Genomic DNA, 19,365 nt, shown 5'->3' with positions numbered 1-19,365 from the left:
GATGTCTGCTGAGGAAAACTGCATAAATCAAACAAAGTTTAGGAGGACCATGTGAGCTATATTCAGCAAGGGCATTGGCTTAGAACTATGCAAGGCCTTTGGAGAGAACATCAGGATGCCATGTGCCCCAGATGCTGGATGTAGAGCTATAGAATTTTCTCATTCTTTCTTTCTATAATCCTACTTATAACATGTGGAATGAAGATGCTTACTCTATGCAATTTTATGTTGGACATACATAATGTGCTTTAGATTTTTACAGGGGCTCACAGAATCTTGAATCTCAGAGGAAACTTTAGACTTAGACTTTTGGAAATGCTGAGACTGTTAAGAATATGGGATTCTTGGAAATGGACTAAACATGTTTTGCATTGTGAGATGGACATAAGCTTTGGGAGCCCAGGGAAGGAATGTTATAGGTTGGATATGTGGTGTCCTCCCTAAGTTTCTGTACTGATGTAGAAATATTCAGAGATAAAATTATGGGATTATGATAGCAGTAAGCTAATCAGCACATGTTACTTTGAATGAACTAACTAGGTGGAAACTGTGGGTAGTGTGGCATGGCTAGAGGAGGAGAGTCACTGAGAGTATACCCTGGAAGTTCATCTTCTCCGGAGTCTCCTTTTCCTCTCTCTTTGCTCCCTGGATTTCATGAACTGAGCAGCTGTCCTCAGCCATACCCTTCTGCCAAGATGTCTCACCTCAGTCCACAGAAATGGAGTCAGCCCACCATGGACTAAACCACTGAAACTCAATGAGATAAAATAAATTTTTCTTCCTCTAAATTGTTCTTGTCAGGTATTTTGGTCACAGTGATAAAAGCTGACTAACAAGGCTGAATAAGTAAACAAAATAAATTACAATGTTTCTCACAAAATGCAAGAATATGAGAAAGTTTTGAACAAGCTTTTAATAAAAGATGTATTTATTCTTTCACAAATATTGCCTTAGTACTTATTAGCAACCACACAAAATATGCAGTTATTTTGAAAGTTAAATGATTTCTCTAAGGCTTTTCCAGGGGAAAATATATCATTCTTCAGAATCCATCTTAAAATATTTTCAAATGTGAAAAAAAAATTCCCCGTAAGTATTCTTTTTCTTTTATCTGAAAAATACTGGGGCTCATTTGGAAGAAACATAATTACAGTTGGAGAGATAGATTAATAAGCCAAATATTATTCTTTTTAAAGATTTATTAACTTGTGAAGTAAGGAAATACCACATTCCATTTGGATGAATCAGACTTAGAATCAAAATAAAGATATTGATCCAATGGAATGGATTTTATATATTCTTAACAAAGATTCTGGAAGATAAAAGATTTGTGATGAAGCTACTATTAAACACCCAATGAATAATCTTAAAAGAACAGCTCTTAAAGTGTTTGGTGTCAGTTGTTCAATGACATCTATCAACACTAAAGCTTTTAAAAAGAGCCTTTAAATTTAAAAATTACCAATAAGAAACCAACCTTCTTCTGTAATTAACAAAGTATAACAGGGGCTTACAGTTATACAAAAGTAGTATTTAGCCTTTTATTAATGATGAGCAAACCACCAAAGAGAAACAACCAAAGACTAACACCTAATACTGAGTTATGAGATCATTCCACATTGTATTATATATGATGTGAACAATGATAAATAACTTAAACTGTAAACAGTAGTCATGCATTGCTTATGGTATTACATGGCCACTGATTGAAATGAAAGTATTATTTTGGTAATTTTATTTGTCCTCAAAAATTATTTTCTGTGAATACTCCCAAATGATCCATTCATTTAATGATATTTTAATATAGTTCCTAAAACATACTAGCATAGTGTTTGTACCCTTACTCCCCATGACTTCAAAGGAATTCTAACATTACAGCATTGTACATTATAACAGTCAAAAGGTAACATTTCAAGATTGTTATCTTTCATACATGGTGTTACCAGGCACCAAGCATATGCTTAGGAAAGCAGGCTAATCAGAGAAGAGATCAAACCTATATATTTCATTGGTGTATCTTCAATGGCTAGAACAAATTCAGATCTCAATTAAATATTTGCTGAATCAATGAATATGGCCTTGTGTAATTTTTTCCAACTGGTTGTTAGGAGCACAACTGTGCTATAAAATCAATTTACTTCTCAGAGCTATCTTCAAATAATTCCGAACATTAATCCAATATTTGACAAATTATACTTGTCAATGTAAATGCTCCATATACATCAGCTTCCTGTGTCTTTCGTAAAGTATATAAGGGAAATGTTGTCTTCATTATACAAATTATGAAAATAAAATTCAAAAGAGTGACTTGACTAAGTTCCACAAGCATAAATTGGTTTGATATTTCTCTCCCCTTATCATAACACACTTCAGCAAGTGTGTGTTTCCTGTTTTCTCTGAGACTACTCTAGGGATTAATGCTTTTTGTTTTACATTCCTTCCTCAAAATCAGTGCTTTCTCTCTGTGAATTAAAATCCAGGCCAAGATTCTTTGACTCTATATGAGCTGCATATTCTAAATCCTGTCTATCAATGTTTTTGGATTCTATGTCTAACATCTCTCTTCCTTACTTTTCTCTCTCTCTCTCTCTCTCTCTCTCTCTCTCTCTCTCTCTCTCATATCATCCTCTCATATTGTTTTTCTCTTTGATAAATGAAAATACTCCTTTAAAATTTAGTTTCTTATCTCATTTATCATTAATTGCATTCATGTGTGATTCTCATTCAGAAATAACACAAAAATATTTTAAAAACAAATCTTTATTAAGGGAAATTTAATAGTGATTTTTTAGTATTTTACAGATGAATGAGTTGTAAATATTTGCCTTATTGCAATCTTATTATAAAAAGGTTTCCAAACAAAAGAATGACTTAACACCTTTATAAAAATCTCTTGGTAATCACTAATTTTAAAGAAAAGTATATACCTCCTCACCTTAGTGAAGTCACATTGAGTTCACACTGAAATAGAAATTCTCAGCTATAGAAAATTTTGCCCTGCAAATATACTTGGCAAAGTCTATATACATTTTTGTTTGTTGAAATGAAGGCAATAGATGTAGGGCTTACCAGTGTCATCTAATGGATTAAAGCCAGGAATGCTACTAAATAATGAAAATGCACAGGACAAGTCCCACAATAAAGAATTGTCTGGGTCAAAATGTCCATTAAAGCCTTCCTCTAAATATTCACATATACTCTATTACCTATAGATACATTCCTTGTTACTACAAAAGAGGAAAACAATAGAATTTTAAAACTTCAGAGATTAATGCTTTTTGTTTTACATTCCTTCCTCAAAATCAGTGCTTTCTCTCTCTGAATTAAAATCCAGGCCAAGACTCTTTGACTCCATATGATCTGCATATTCTAATTCCTGTCTATTGATGTTTCTGGATTCTGTGTCAAACATCTCTCTTCCTTTCTCCCTCTCTCTCTCCCGTGCTCTCTCTCCCTTTCTCTCACACATCATAATTAATGATATAGTTGGTTTTCTCTTGTATTATTTTTTATTCCTGAAATGAAATAAAAGTTTAAATAGTCTGAGTAAGACCATTATGATACTTGAAATAAAACACTATAAATCAAACTTGACCCATATCTCAAGGTCCATCAAATTTTATTGGGTGTTGTGAGGTGATATGGCAAGAGTTATCCAAAACCATTTCAGTTAAAGTATTATCTGCTAGTCATTTCCTATGTGTAAAATTACCTTTTTCTAATATGTCCAATTTATTTTTTTCTCTCTGTAATTTTGAAATAAAACTCAAACTCTCACTTTCCATTTAACTCAGATTTCTTTGGGTAATGATCAAAACTATCAGATACCTTCCCTTCAACAATGTGTTAAATTCCTTCTAATTCTAGTGAAAATTACTTTTATGGCAATCATTCATTTATTTGGCAAATGTTTATAAATTACTGTGTGCACAAGGCATAGTACTACCTCTGTGCAACTGCTATACATCCACAAAAAATAGTAGGCCATAGAAATTTAATATTAATAAAGAATATAGCTCAAAAAATACAAAGTGCAAAATTGTAGGCACCATAATACTCCCTTGATGCATTGTGGTAGTTACTGAGGGAATAGATTACACACATTTGACAAAATAATGATAGCTACCGAGAGAAATGGCATTTAAATCATTCAGGGAATATACAGTACTTGGTATGGTAGAATTTTTGTGGAGGGAAGAAAGAGGATAGAATTTGAGGAGGACAGATGAACAAAAGACCAGTGTCTAGTAAAAACAAAACAAAACTGGGTTATAGATGAGGCCTGTGAAATCATGTAGGGTGTGCTATATGGGAAAGAACACTGAGAGAACCATCATAGGGGGTTATATTTTCAAAGCTTTGTGTGTCAGATTCAATAGTCTGGACATTACATTAGAGGCAATAAAAAATCATCTTAAGTGAGTAACAGGCTCAGAAATAAGTTTTAGAAGATATATTTGGCAATGTGTAAAACTGAATGGGTTGAGAGGACATCAGAAGGATTGTGCCTTTACCATAAAAAATGAGCCTCAAGGAAGATCTTAAAGAGAATCTAGAGGCCATTAAAATACAGGCAAAAAAAATGAATCAATACATTATTTTATTTCATATGGTTTTACAATTATATGCTTGATCTTACATTATTTAAAGTGTATTTGATACAGATTTTGTTTTTGCTCTTGTTTTTTAGTTTGCAGACTCAACCCTGGGGTGCTTTATTACAGAGTTATATCCGTAGTCCTTTTTATTTTTTATTTTGAGACCCAGTGTCAGTAAGTTGCCTAGGCTGGCCTAGAACTTTTGATTCTCCAGCTGATTTTTTGACCTGCCAGGAAAATATGTGCCGCGGTGCCTGGCAGTTTTCAGTTGTATTTAGGGAATAATATAATTTGAATTTCTTAGAGATTTGCAATTCTTAGAGATTTTTCTAAATGACAAAGTGAAAATTTTCTTTTTGAAATAGATTTTAAATGATCTTATTCTGCAGGTAAGATAAGAATACATTGACATGAATCATGCTTACATTTAAGATATATTGATACAAAAGCATCCTTAAATCTATGATAAATTTTCAAGTTTTGGTGTTGTTGCACTTCCATATTATAATAAGTCTTGAGGCTTCAGCATCCTAGAGTTACTGTACCATTAACTCATAGATTGCCCCCAAATTATGATGAAAATGAATAAGAGTACTAGGACATCCTAAGACCAATTCAATAGAGTAATGAGTAGTCATATGTAGCTACCTAAATTTAATGTAGACTAATAAAAATTAAATCCTCAATACAGTTTCTTAGTCACAAGATACACACTTCAATTGCTTAGTCATCTCATACCACTGACTACTGACTACAGTTTGGGCCTGGGTATAGAACATTTCTACCATTGCAGAAAACTATCAGACAGTCCTGCTGCAGTTGATGGTTTATGTAAAAATGATATAAATTACTACTGTCACCTGGACCCTCTTTGTTTATAAAGTTTCCCAGGTTTCGAATTTTGTTTCATGGACCTTTAAAAGAAGTCTAGAAATCAAAGCACCATCATTATAGTTCTGTTTTCTTTTGAATTGATTGTTTTACCCTTTATAATCTCAGTTCAGAATTCAGAAGCTTTCATTTTCTGATCATAATGGCAAAAGAAAAAAAAAAAACTGACAGAAGAAAACATCTCAAAAAATTTAGAAAATTCAGGAGATGAATGAAAAATTCTAAAGATGTTGGTGAAGAATAAGTGTTTACTTTTAGTTTTATAGACAAAGTTTGTCCTCACAACATTCAAAGTCATGAACACAAAACTTACTCTTTTAAAAACATATTAACTCAAAATAGATCATAGATTTAAGTACTCAACATAAAACTATAAAAAACATAAAATTATAAAATTTCTAGAAGATAAAGTAAAAGTCTAAGTTTCCAAGTGTTTGATCAGAAAGGCTTTTTAGATACAACATCCCATACATGATCCATGAAATGAAAATTTGATTAAGTTGGACTTCATTTAAAAAAAGGCTTTTATTTTATGAAAGTTACAATTAAGGGATTGAAAAGACAAGGTACATACTGGAAAAAAAAAACATTATATATATAAAAGTACTTTTAGCTAAGATATATGAAAATGTCTTAAAATTCAATAAGGAAAAATATTGAAAATCAGGATAAGATCTAATAGATCAAGACCAGCTTGGGCAACTTAGCAAGACCCTATCTCAAATAAAAAAAAATTAAATAAAAAGGCTGGGATGTGGCTCAGTGGTCTAGGGCCTCTGGGTTCAATACCCATAATAATAATAATAACAATTATAATAATAGCAATCATCATCATCATTATCTTCTATATCAATACACTTATTTAGAATTTATATAAATAATAATGTAAGATATTAGTTATAAAGAAATGTGTAAGGAGGTGTCTGGCTTGGGAGAGAAAGTATATGGGAATTCTGTACATTATGCTCAATTTTTCTCTAACCTTAACACTGCCCTAAAAAGAAAGTCTATCAGTTAAAACAAAAATAAAAGTTGGAGGACCAGATAGCATATATGTATGATGCTTTTCCCTGATATATCAAGGACTAATCTGGTAATGTCTAACATACTAATTTATTACAGTAGTTTTCTATGTATTTTTCTATTCAAAATCTTCAACTATATGTGATAATTTCTTTAGAAAGTAGAACTAGAACAATTGAAAAATATTGGTATATTAAATATCTAGTAATTTAAAAAAAAGAAAAGAAAAATAGCTTATATCTTTTAAAAAAAGATTAATAAAATAGAATAAGGTGCTAATTGGAACGTTAAAGACACTGGATATCTACAACATGCACTTACTTCTTAATATTATGTTTTACCAGCCAAAATAATTTTTGCCTCATGTTCTTAAACTATTTTAAATTATCTATTAAATTAACTTAATAGTAATTGAAAATATATATATTTTGCCCTTAATATACATACATTCCATATTTTTGATGTTTTATTTTATATCTTTATGATATTAATTTGCATGTTCAAAATACATCTTTATGATAAGCAAATAGGAAAAGCCTAGAGTGTTTTGTATTATTTTAATATAAAAATTTATTATTAATTTAAAAGTCTTCAATCCCAACTCACAGATATAGGCTCCTCTTGGATTTAAAAACACAGAATTTGTTCCTTATTATTAATAACATAAAACATTATAGTAACATTTTGAATCATTGAATTCAGATGACTGAAATGTTTGATGATTTAACTACTCAATCTTATATTATAGGGCATGAATAAAATATTCCTGTTACTTAAAAAAGAAAACATATTTTGTTAGTGAACAAATGTATAAGTAATACTTACCATGGGTAACATTGTAACAAATGTATTTTCCTTGAAAATTTAAAAAATATGTTGAGTTCTCTTACAGAGATCTCAAACTAGGCTACTTTTATTAATATAATGAAACATCTTTTGATAACAGACTTAGATTACTTTGTTATTTTAGCATTTGTATCATTTCATCAACTTTTTAAAATATTTTGGACTCCATTAAAATCTGTCCAAGGTACTCACAGGCAAAAACATGCTATTTTGTTAGTCAAAAGAACATTCTATTTTAATTTCTGAAAAATTTAACCTAAAGATAGTTTTTATTTCACCTTTTTGGGTTCTCTTTTTATTCTGTGCCCCTGGACCATAGATAATTCATAGTAGACAAGATAATTAGATAATCAGCACTTCACAAGTGAGATGCCAGATGAGCAAGATATGTTATTTTAAAATGCTACCAAGAACATATACCTTCCTGACTAATGAGCCTACATAGCCTGAAACATTTAATTGAGTCATTTCTAAACTAAGTAGAGGAGTATTGAAAGCACAGTTGATAAAATTAACACAGGACAATTTAACCTGACCAGGGATAGACAAGTATACAGGTAGGTGTGAAATGGATTGGGTAGATGGGGGCTTCATTATTTTCTGTTCAAGAAAAACACAAGCAGCCAAAAATATAATGATAAAAATCTCTATATTTGAAAACATTTTTTTTCTGAATCTTGATTACTCACAGTGGAAAAGAAGATATAATCAATAGAATAAGGGAACTCCATATCCACCTACATTGATTCTCTCCTACAATAATAAGATGTTTTCTATTTTATTGGGAAGGGGAACTGAAAAGAGAATTGATGGAGTACATTTGATGGTCTGGAAAATCAGGGAGAACATATAGTTGCCAATTCAGTTATTCAAGGCAAAAACTATTTCTCTTAAAGAAAACAGTACATTACTTAAATTGCTACAAATACTTTGCTACATTTTAAAATGTAAGATGCTAATAGAAAATATGGATTAACTTTATTATTTCTTGCTATAATGCAAAGGATATATAATCATCCAATATATAGATTGGGATGTAAATTGACCATTTAACTCTTTATAAAGAAATAATTTAATAAAATCATTTAACAAGTTTTTTTCTGTTATTTTAAATGTACATAATGCATTTTTAAATTTAAAGTCATTGCTAACTTGATTTCATATAACACACAATTTTAAAACTGTAGTAGTCCCCCCTAAGTCCCTCCCACTCTTCTTCTCTTCCCTATGTTATGTTTAGATTGAATTATTTTGGACTTACATGTGGGGTCTCCTCTATAAGCTATCATCAGTACTTTATTTACTATTTTAAATATTAATGGTCCATGTGTGTAAACAACTATTAAGTTTATGAACATAGCTGGACAATATTAAATATGAAGTACTAAATAAATAGTAACTATAGCATAATATTTCATGATTTAATGAAATATATAAAATGTATTTTATCACACACACACATTTTGTTTTTCAGTGAGGCCCTTATTTTACCATGTAGGCAGTTCACACCATAGTACAAAAGTCCTTCTGGGGGAAAAAAATTCTGTCATATTTTACTAATCTGTCTTTTGTGTGCTTTATTTTCAATAACAGAAAATGGTGTAATTTTTGTCAATGTCACATATAGAAAATGAACATTCATTTATGTTCTTCTTTTCTGCATTCTATGCATAATTCTTTCAGTTAGTGCAGACATCATTCCTACTGAGAATTAAATAAAATCTGACTCATACAATCTCTTCTAAAAATTAAATCAGACAAATAAAAAAATAAAAAAGTTATTGTTTCAAAGATATCTGTGTAAAAAAATAAAAAGATGAATAAGAGTTTTCATCTTGAACACAAAAACAAAAGCATGACTTTCACAGCTTTTCAGTTGGAAAATAATCATTTACCTATTATTTGAAATTTGCAAGCTTTTGTGGTTTATAGCAAAAAGTCTGCAGTTTTTCAAAGTTTAGTTTTAAACTCTCTTTCATCAAAGTGGCAGTATTTAAATTTATAATTAATATTTTATAAAAAATACATGTTACTGTGATATATATTATAGGCTAAAACCTTCTAAATTATATAAAATAAGGTTACATGGTTAAAAACTTAACCCTAATATAATACCTCCTACTATTTTTTTTATCATTCTTATTTTTACGCTCCTTGGCACCATGTGTTCAACTCCTCTTATTTCCTGTCAAACTTAACTTTCCACAACAGAACAGTATTTTTGTCATAGAGATCATAAAGGTTTCCTTTATTGTAAGGATATATAGTTCCCTTTTTACACACCACAGAAAAAAATGCTCTCTTCTCTGGGGGTTCCAAAATGCTGTATGTTTCTCCATTTAGATTGAACTCTGAGGTCATTCACAATAGGAATATTGTTAAGCAAAGGGGAAATCTGAAACTATGCTAAAACTACCACTTTTTTTTTCCAAGTCTCCTTTCTAGCTTCCCCCTCTCAAATCCTTAGAAATTTGTACTTCATGTATTTGTACATGTGTACTTTTCTGAAGCTATGATCTACTGTCCCTAGAAACAAACACCAAAGTATTACCATCATCCCTAGGTGTTTATGGAGAATTTGATGATTTACTCAATTTGCTCTAATTTTGATGCTGACTGTCACTGAGTGCCCCATCACTACCTTCCACTCATTTCATCTCTGGGGAATGTTCTGTATCCTTAAGGGAACATTTAGCATTACCATCAGTTAGCTTTAATTAACTTCACATAAATGAATGATGGGATACTAGATGCTAAGAAAAATAATTTAAATAGATCTGGTTTCTGCCTTCCAGCCACTTACATATTAAACTATGATAGAATGAGATGCTATTCTTAATTGGGCAGTCATTAGAAGTGCAGAATATTTCAAGTAAAAATTTAAAAATTAGTCAATTCAATTGCTCTCTTCCATGAAATTTTGCTTAATTATGCACAATAATATTTGGTGAACAAACAGCTAAAAATTAGTAGTGTATATAATGTAGTTTTGAATTTCCAAGGTAACCTTGGTAGCAGACACTTGGCACCTTTAAGGTAGGCTTAAAGAATCTCAACAAGTGCTAGGCTTGGTGGCATACACCTGTATTTCCATCGGATCAGGAGGCTGAGTGAAGCAGGAAGATTAAGAGTTCAAAGCCAGTCTCAGCGACAGGGAGGTGCTAAGCAACTCATTAAGATCCTGTCTCAAAATAAAATAAAAAATAGGGCTGGGGATGTGGTTCAGTGGTCAAGCATCACTGAGTTCAATTCCCAGTACCCCTCCCTCCAAAAAATCCTCAACAAGCATAAACCATCCTCTAGCATGATAAACAATAATCATATAAAGGTACTATGACTGTGGGTGGAAACAGATAATGTCAAGTCTAACCCATAATTGATGATGAATCAATACAAAGATCAAGACACTCAACAACCACAAAAATTAGCACTATTAATTAGTATATCTTCATAATTACAAATCCTCTTCTGCTTTACCATTCATTTTTCATGTAAAATTACAAATACACCCATCACTCAAATGTTCCTAATCTGGAAAACACTTAATTCAGAGTATTTTATGAAAACCAGCACAAGCCTGAATCCTGTAACAAGTCTTGTTTCTTGTCTACACCCAATATTTCATCTGACATGTCTTCTTCTTCACTACAGAAAACTTAATAAATCTAAACTTGCCTGAGAATTGGTAGAATCTGGGGATGCCATTAGTCTTCAAAACTTCTTATAATTTAATCTCTAATGTTTCTTCTATCATATGTTGAAATTTACAGTTAAATATGCGATTATAAGCCTGTAATCACTTTGCTTGATATATATGTATAAAAGCTCAAAATTATTATGCTGATGATCTGGGTCTTCTCAAAATATCAAATAACATAACTTTTTATATTTTAAAAGAACTTTTGATGAAATAAGAAGAAATAGGGAAGGCAGTTGACATTTATCTAAAGTCCATTAAATGCCACAAACTAGATTTAAGTTGTCTTGTTATAGGAGTTAATTGTCTAACTTATAATCAAAGTTCAAGCAGTTTCAGTAATTCTCCAAGGTCACTCTATAAATTCATGTACTGAATTTTGGAGATAATCTCCATTTGGGATTCTAAAATGTGCTTGTTGCTGAATCTGCTTTGAGGAGGAGAAGACCGTTTAGTGAACTAATCCAATACAAATTCTTTTTTTAAATTATAATAATTCAAATAGCTAATAACATAAGAATAATTAGAAAGCAATGGAATATTATAATTAGATAACATTTTCTCAATCAAAAGTTATATGAAATCGTTTCTCCTCGATACTTCTCCAGTCTTTTATCCTAATACTTATTTTATGTTATGCCATTCTCAAGTTGTAACACTGGTATCCCTTGAAAGGAAAGTGACCACAATACTCAGAGCAACCAAGAGATCTTTATTGCAGCAGTGCAACAGAGGAGAAAAGAGAGAAAGAGAGAGAGAGAGAGAGAGAGAGAGAGAGAGAGAGAGAGAGAGCACACAGCAAAGGAGACAGAGCAAGAGAGCAAGAGAGAGGGGCCTGTCAGGAGGGAGTTTTTATAGCCCAAATCTAATAGGGTCTCTGGGTTTGCAAGCTGCCTTGTTGGCACACAAGGGGGTTAAGCGCTTGGCCTTGAGAAGGGGGTTGAGTGTTCAACCTTTAGCGGGGCGCTTGGGCATTTGGGCTTGAAGCAAACAGGTGATAAAGAACCAGACAGAGGGCTAGAGAAGCCAGGTCATCCTGCAACTAACTTTGGCATGCCCTGCAGATAGCTTACTCAGCCTGTCCTGCACCTAACATCCTTGCTATTCCGAAATAAAAATACTAAGCATAGTCCCAAATCAGGAAGTTTTTCTTGCAATGTGTGTGTGCACACACACACACACAAACTCACACTCACAGTCACTCACTTTACTTCCATTTCCATATCCTTATTACCTCCACTAGTTTATTTTTCCTGCATAGTACTTATCATTATATGATACACTATATGTTGTATTTATTTATATTGCTTTTCTATCATTCATATCTAGAATGAATGGCATAAAAGAAATAGGGTTTTTTGTGTTGATAGTGTTGATGATGATTTTGACAATGAGACAATTTCAATTTGTTTTATACTTCTTCTTTCTTTTTTTTTTTTTTTTTTTTTTTTTTTAGAAAGAGTGAGAGATAGGAGAGAGAGGGAGAGAGAATTTTAATATTTATTTTTTAGTATTTGGCGGGCACAACATCTTTGTCTGTATGTGGTGCTGAGGATCGAACCCGGGTCGCACGCATGCCAGGCGAGCGCGCTACTGCTTGAGCCACATCCCCAGCCCCTACTTCTTCTTTCTTGTTCTGTCTATAACTGCGGTGTCCAAAACTATGATCATGACATAATAGACACTCAATAAATTCTTGCTGATTAAACAAATGAGAAAAAAAATGCAATGAGACATGATAGAAAACCAATATTTAGATTTCAGCAATTTTGGATTCAATGTAATTGTATGACAGACAAATTCTAAGTGGATATTATAATTTTATCACAGATAGTAAAAGCAATGAAAAATCTTCATCATGCAATTTGGAAAATATGAACTCCTGTCTTCTATTTTCTACTTTGTCTTATTTATATCAATCCCTCCAGTTTTATTTTGGTAAAATACATATGAACCATTTCCTATATCCTTTGTACCTTGCTAATATTAAAACTGCTATGATCAAAAGTCTACCATTCTCTAGTTGTCTGACTCACCCTCCAAACTCTTTGGGCTTCAGGTGTAACTTATGACTAATCAAGGTAACAGGTCACACAGCTTTTTGGGCTGTGAGAGTTAATGCCCTGAGAGCATTTAGCACTGCTAACTTGGAGTCACACAATTAACATTACTATTATTCATTGTAAATAACAATGATGATGATGATGATGATGATGATGATGATGATGATGTGCATCTATGTTGAAACAGAGATAGAATACCTAATAGGAAGGGTTTAAAACTACTTTAATTTAAAAAGCATAGCCAGGAAACCAAGTTTGCCTATTAAAATTGATTTAATATAGCCATGCTACTTCTCCCCCACCACCATTCATACACATACATCATGCCTGAATTTTAAACATAATTAGGAATATTAACTTTATGAGATCTCCATTATTTTCCTTCATTGTCAAAATGACACTCAGACCAGGAGTACTTCCCTTTGAACGTGATTAATACTAATGAGCATAGATTTTGCTGCACATTTGCTGTAATTTCAGGTAATTTTGAAATGATTTTAAATTCAGATGAGATTTGCTGCTGAGATAAAGAAGGGAACAGTAGAGTTTTACTTACAGTGGATTTCTAGCACCTGCATGGCTACCTGAGGGGTGGCATTGAGGGATTCGTGGTCTACTCTGCAGATTACAGCCACTCCATCATCACTCCGGTCCACTCGGAAATCCAGTGTGCTACTGACAGTGAAAGTCTTGCGATTTGCATCCTCTTCTTTCAAATATTTTACATCTGTAAATAAAATCTGAGTATAAAAATCCTGTGACATCTTTCAAAGTGTAACACATCACGTACTCAAGACATGGAAAACAACTCTTCTTTCCTGTATTGATTTTAAAAAGCAATTATCCTTAGTTTTGTATTTAAAGTATCTCAATTTGCTAAAAAAATATGCAACTACTTAAAAACAAACACGAAGGTTTAAGTACAAATATAGAACAGAATGGTGGCACACACGGCATTGTTCTTTCTTTGGTGTTAAGTTTAACCTATATTACAGTAAGTTAAAAAATACATTTTGTAGTCCATTTGAAAAATGCAGGTCACTTACAAAAGAAGTCTCCCCTTTCTCTCAGAAGTTTCACTAAAATATTTTCTTACTTCTCTGAGTCACAAACGCAGTTGGGAAGAGCAAATTCCTGGCTATCTGGCTAGGTTTTAAAGCACAATCTATTTTCACTCTGATTTTCACATAAGCAACGTAAGGCAAACACAAAATTGCTCAAGAAAACTTAAGATGAGACAGTCGTGATCTTTGGCAAAGAAAAGATGGAGCAGTCATCTGAACATTTTCAATATTTAAATACATAGATGCAGTGAGATCGAGAAAGTGTTCTTTCCTTGACTGAGAATTCCGTTTCAGCACCAGTGAGAATATTTTCCTCAAGATGTGAATTCTCCTACTGATATGCTGCACTAAGGGATTATTTCTTCTGTGAGAATAAGTGGTTTAATAATATTTTTACTTAATTTATAATTTCTCAAGTCTGAAGTAGCTGATATGAAGAGGGCAATTTCAACAGTTTAGAAACCAAAATGCTGGACTAAGGTCAAGAAATGATTATAACAAGATCTTGAAATGAGAAGAAAATGTGTTCAGTTCTTATGCTTTTTTTTTTTTATTTTTCCCATCATCCAATATCAAATGAACAATTATATTTTCTAGAAATTAGTTATTCACATACAGTACATATTTTATTTTACTGTGGATTAAAAAATGTCTAAAGATATTTCAAAATATTTTAGTGACAACAATCAACTAATGTCAACTCAATTGCTCCATTTTTCTTTCTTTGAATACTTTTAAAATAACATTGAATTTGATGTATTGATGAGTACATATATACTCATCAATTGTATGTGTGTGTATATATATGTGTATATATATATAATTGCATTTTACTCTTTTCCAGAGTAAAGACTTTTAAAAGTTACTGGTTGACTTTTAAAAGTAAGGACCATAAATACTAGAAAAAAATAAATCCTGTTAAATGATACATATCTTGTTTTGAAAACATATATGATTATGATTCAGTTCACACATTAGGAAACAAATAGCATATTTTAACCATAAAAAGTTTTGTGGATCTTAGATAATTTTGGAGATGAAGGAAATCTAACAGAAAATAGGAAAGAAACAAAAATATAAATTCTGTCTTTTTTGCTATACAGGGTTTATATAGCATTTTTCATAAGCATGTAATATAATATCTCAATTCACTTATACTGAAGTCATTTAATGAGATTTTCCATTTGTAAATTACAAAAGATTTCAGGCAAAATAACCTCCTTTAAATCAAATTATAAAAAAATAATGCAAATATATTTATAGTTCTTTATTAATATTAAAAATTAGGAGATTCTTTGAGTTTTCATGTCTCACAAATTTATACAAAACTGTGTCACTTTTACATTTCATTTTCTTTCCTATAATTCTATGCTCAATGTTTACTTGCTCCTAGTTCTAAGCAGTGTCAAAGTAAGAAAATTTAGATCTCTTGACAAACCATTTTAAAATTATACAATATATGGAAATTATTCTAAAGTATTGCTGCTGTTTAACACCTGCATTTAGGAATTCAAACATCTGCTTCCTTTAGTTGTTCCATTACAAAAGTATCATCTAATGTAATATTAATTGGACACATAAAATTTGATAGCAATTGTATACAACATGAAATTTTAATGAGCATCATTTAAGTAAAATAAACACAAGTTTAATTTGTTGCTTTTAATACGCATGTGACAGCTAATGGGGTTACTATAGAAGCCACAAATGATCAGGAAAAAACATTGACATAAGGCAATCATGATATCTTCTTTCATATTTGATGCTGACCTCCTTCCCCAAGCAGAGAAAAAATGTTACCTAAAATGTATCTTCATTTTATCTTCTAATACCTGGTTGGGTTAGACAGTAATAGAGTCAAAAGAAGTTTTCTTTATGTTAAATGGTCTATTTGCTGATTCCATGAGTATTCTTATTTCACATAAGTGTTGTTTTTGAGTTTCCATTCCCTTTGGCATGTCATATAATATGTTCCAGAGAAAAGTGTCTCAAAATAAAATGTGCATACCAGTCAACATCAGATCTTGTTACAATGTGAATTCCTACTCAGTTGGTACAAATGCTGTGCTTGAGATTCAGTCTGTGGCCCACAGGCCATGTTCTGAGGGGCAAGTGTATGAGGGATTCTTTACATAAGTAATATAGCTGAATCTAGAGAGGACATTTTGAGACTTACTATTCCCATTTCTCTCTCTCTCTCTCTCTCTCTCTCTCTCTCTCTCTCTCTCTTTTTTTTTTTGACTGTCTTCCAAAACTTCCATTTTACCTTTAATACTTATTATATTTATATCTCTTCTTTTTTTGTGTTTTCCACAATATACCTTATGTAACATATGTCATAATATGTTGGTGGAATGGTTAGTCAAAACTGAGGGCCAAAAATAAATAGGAATTTGTTGAATTTCTTTTCTTCATAATCCTTGCAGCCAATCTTACATCTTCTTCCAGTGGACCTTGTTAACTTCTTTTAAATAAATTTGTTTTAAATAGTCAGAAGTGTAGTCCCTTTGGTAGTTGGCAACTGGCTGTGAGGAGATATGGCAGAATTTTCTGAGGATATGGAAATCCTCAAGTTCAAATAGGAGTGTGGGTTAGCCTGGTTTATCAATTTGTCAAAATATTACAGTTAATATAATTTCAATTCAATGTTGGTAGATTTGGCCTGAAAAAGAAGAACCAAGAGAATATGATAATAAAAACAATTGTGTGGAGTGTAGGTAATTACACATGAAGCAATTGTTGACTGAATGTTGATAATTTTAAAACTGACTGATGACCGAATCCTCTCTCATACTGTTATGTATATTTTGTTCATATGAGAAATTATTTTAAAAAATTAAAATGTGCCGAGGAGAAAATTCCTTAGGCATGCCTCTCAACAAAAAGGATTTTTTAAACTTTTATGACTAAAATAAAATAAAATATCAAAATAAAGTATCAAAATAAAAACAATTCAATGAGATATTGTTTTCTTTATGAAACTTGAACTGTGGAATAGCACTCTCCTTATATTCAGAGTTTTAGATCTTTTGTCTTACCAAGAGTTAAGGTGGAAAAGAATTTCTGATTGATGTCTGAGTTAGACTTCTGGAGTCCTCAAGATAAATGAGTTTAAAAGTTCTGAGCTAGTTTATCTGAGAAACAAAGCACAGTTCATCATCTAGTCTTGTTGACATTCAAATCTTTTCGTAAAATGTCAGATCTCAGGAGATATCACCATTTCCATCTCTCTTAGATTTAGATTACTGGGCCACCTGCCTCTATATCTACATCCTGACAACATTTAGACTAGAGTTTTAGAAAGAAAATCCTCTTAAGTGAAGTACCTAGGGAAGTTGCCTTGTCTCCACAGTGGCTGGAACACACCCTGGGAAGCACAATCTAAACTATTCTGATTCATTTGCTCTTTTCACTTTTGTGGTTTTGATGCCATTTAGAAAGACCTGAAAGAAGCTGCGTCTACTTTTCTAAAGACAGACTGTATGCCTGGATCTTGATGTAGACCTCTGTGTCAACCAGGCAAGCAGAGCAGGCCAGTTCTTTGTAATCCATTGCAAAGTTAATAGGTCACACTGGGAACAAGGCAGACTTAGACACAGCCTCTTCACACTGAAAGAACTGCACTTGCTTTTGGATATAATGCTTAGGAATGATGTAGGTATCAGATGGCACCTCCCATTTGAGCCTTGAATTCTTTGTCCAGGAGCAAAACATAGGGTATCTGTATTAACCCAGGAAGCTTATTTAGCAATTGAATTTTATTATGATGATGTCATGGTTCATAAAAGCAATTCTTCCTAATTTCAGAGGCAAGGATTGCAGAAGTTAGTGGTTAATGATGAATTACATGATAATTTCAGTGGGAGAAATCAAGGAACTTATTCTGAATCCACATCACTGCTATAAATATTATCTGAGGCCCTCATCAGTAAGCTGAATGATGCCCTCTTGTCACTGAGAATGGAAAATGTGCACATTGTATGTGACTCAATCTTGTTGTCGAATGATAGATATGACCTTATTAGAGGACCAGGTATGTTGATTCACTGCTTAACAGACATTCTATAGATTAAATTTCCTACAAATCCCTATTTTTTTCTGGATATAAAAGTAACTTTATGTGAATTACTCATTCAGTAACTTAGAGCATATTTTGAAACCTATTTGTCTTAGAGGAAATATCAGTTCTTACTTTTCAGCTTAAAGTGCTATTTTATAAAAGTTTTAAAAAAATGTTTAAGCAAAACTTTTCATTTTATATTTGTTTTAAACATTCCCCAGACAAAACATAGTGAGGTCACATGTTACACAGTAGAACATTAAAAATCACTTTCTTTTTCTTTTTCATTTTAAAATTTATTTCTTTACTATTATTTTGGGGGTCAGTCCTGGGGATCAAACTCAGGGCCTCATGCATGCTAGAAGAGCTCTGTGTTAGAAGTATTTTCAAATTTATCAATAGTGAAATACAAGGGCTAATCCTCAGCCCTTTTTTTGTTATTTGCTCTCATGAAGTTACCCAGGCTGGCCTCAAACTTGTGATACTCCTTCCTCTGTCTCTCTAGTAGCTGGGATTACAGGTGTGTGCCACTGTGCCCAAGGATATTATTTTATTCAGGCTATTGCAATAAGGAGAGTGTTAATTAATGAGGAACATCTCAAAGAAAAGGAAGGGGGATTTAGGAATTTACATAAGCAAGTAAATAAGGGAAATATCCTTTAGTTTGGGGTATTATAAGGAAGGATAAGAGATGGGACAGTCTTATTATACTTGTACTTAGGGTCAGCTGCTCCTAAAACACAAAGACATGCAAAGGATTTCTTAAGTGTTACAACTTCCAGGGAGCCAGAACTCTGAAAAAGTCCAAATTTGTCAGATCCCTTTATGTTGAAGATAAATATTCATTGTTAAACTACACAGAAGCACTCATAAACCTCCTAAGAAGGTGAATCAGGACATAAAAATAGACTTCTAAGAACTCTCATGACTCTTATTTCTGGAAATCCAGTTGAAACATCTGTTGAAAGTTGGTGGCAAAAATCAGGTTGTTTCAGGTTTCTGGAAGTTAAGCATGTTGAAAAGGGGATGTGTCTTTCCTAAGTGAAAAATCTTTGCTTACTTAATCATCAAGGTTATAATCAAATCAGTTTAAACCATAGGTTATTTTTATTCTCAACAGACA

At 32.1% G+C, this 19,365-nt stretch overlaps 1 protein-coding gene across 2 annotated transcripts in view; it reads right to left on the bottom strand.

Annotated features, from left to right (window-relative positions):
• The window catches only part of Cadm2 (cell adhesion molecule 2), a 151,858-nt gene that overhangs the window by 115,249 nt on the left and 17,244 nt on the right, over positions 1-19,365 (bottom strand). For both annotated transcript variants that reach the window (XM_076867884.2, XM_076867885.2), the window contains exon 3: positions 13,675-13,845. In XM_076867884.2, coding sequence (XP_076723999.1) covers positions 13,675-13,845 — 171 coding nt within the window. The remainder of the gene's footprint in view (positions 1-13,674; positions 13,846-19,365) is intronic.

This window comes from Callospermophilus lateralis, chromosome 10 (genome assembly GCF_048772815.1).
Source record: "Callospermophilus lateralis isolate mCalLat2 chromosome 10, mCalLat2.hap1, whole genome shotgun sequence".
NCBI lineage: Eukaryota > Metazoa > Chordata > Mammalia > Rodentia > Sciuridae > Callospermophilus > Callospermophilus lateralis.
Note: the sequence above shows the minus strand (reverse complement) of the source record. Positions and strands in the feature narration are given on the sequence as shown.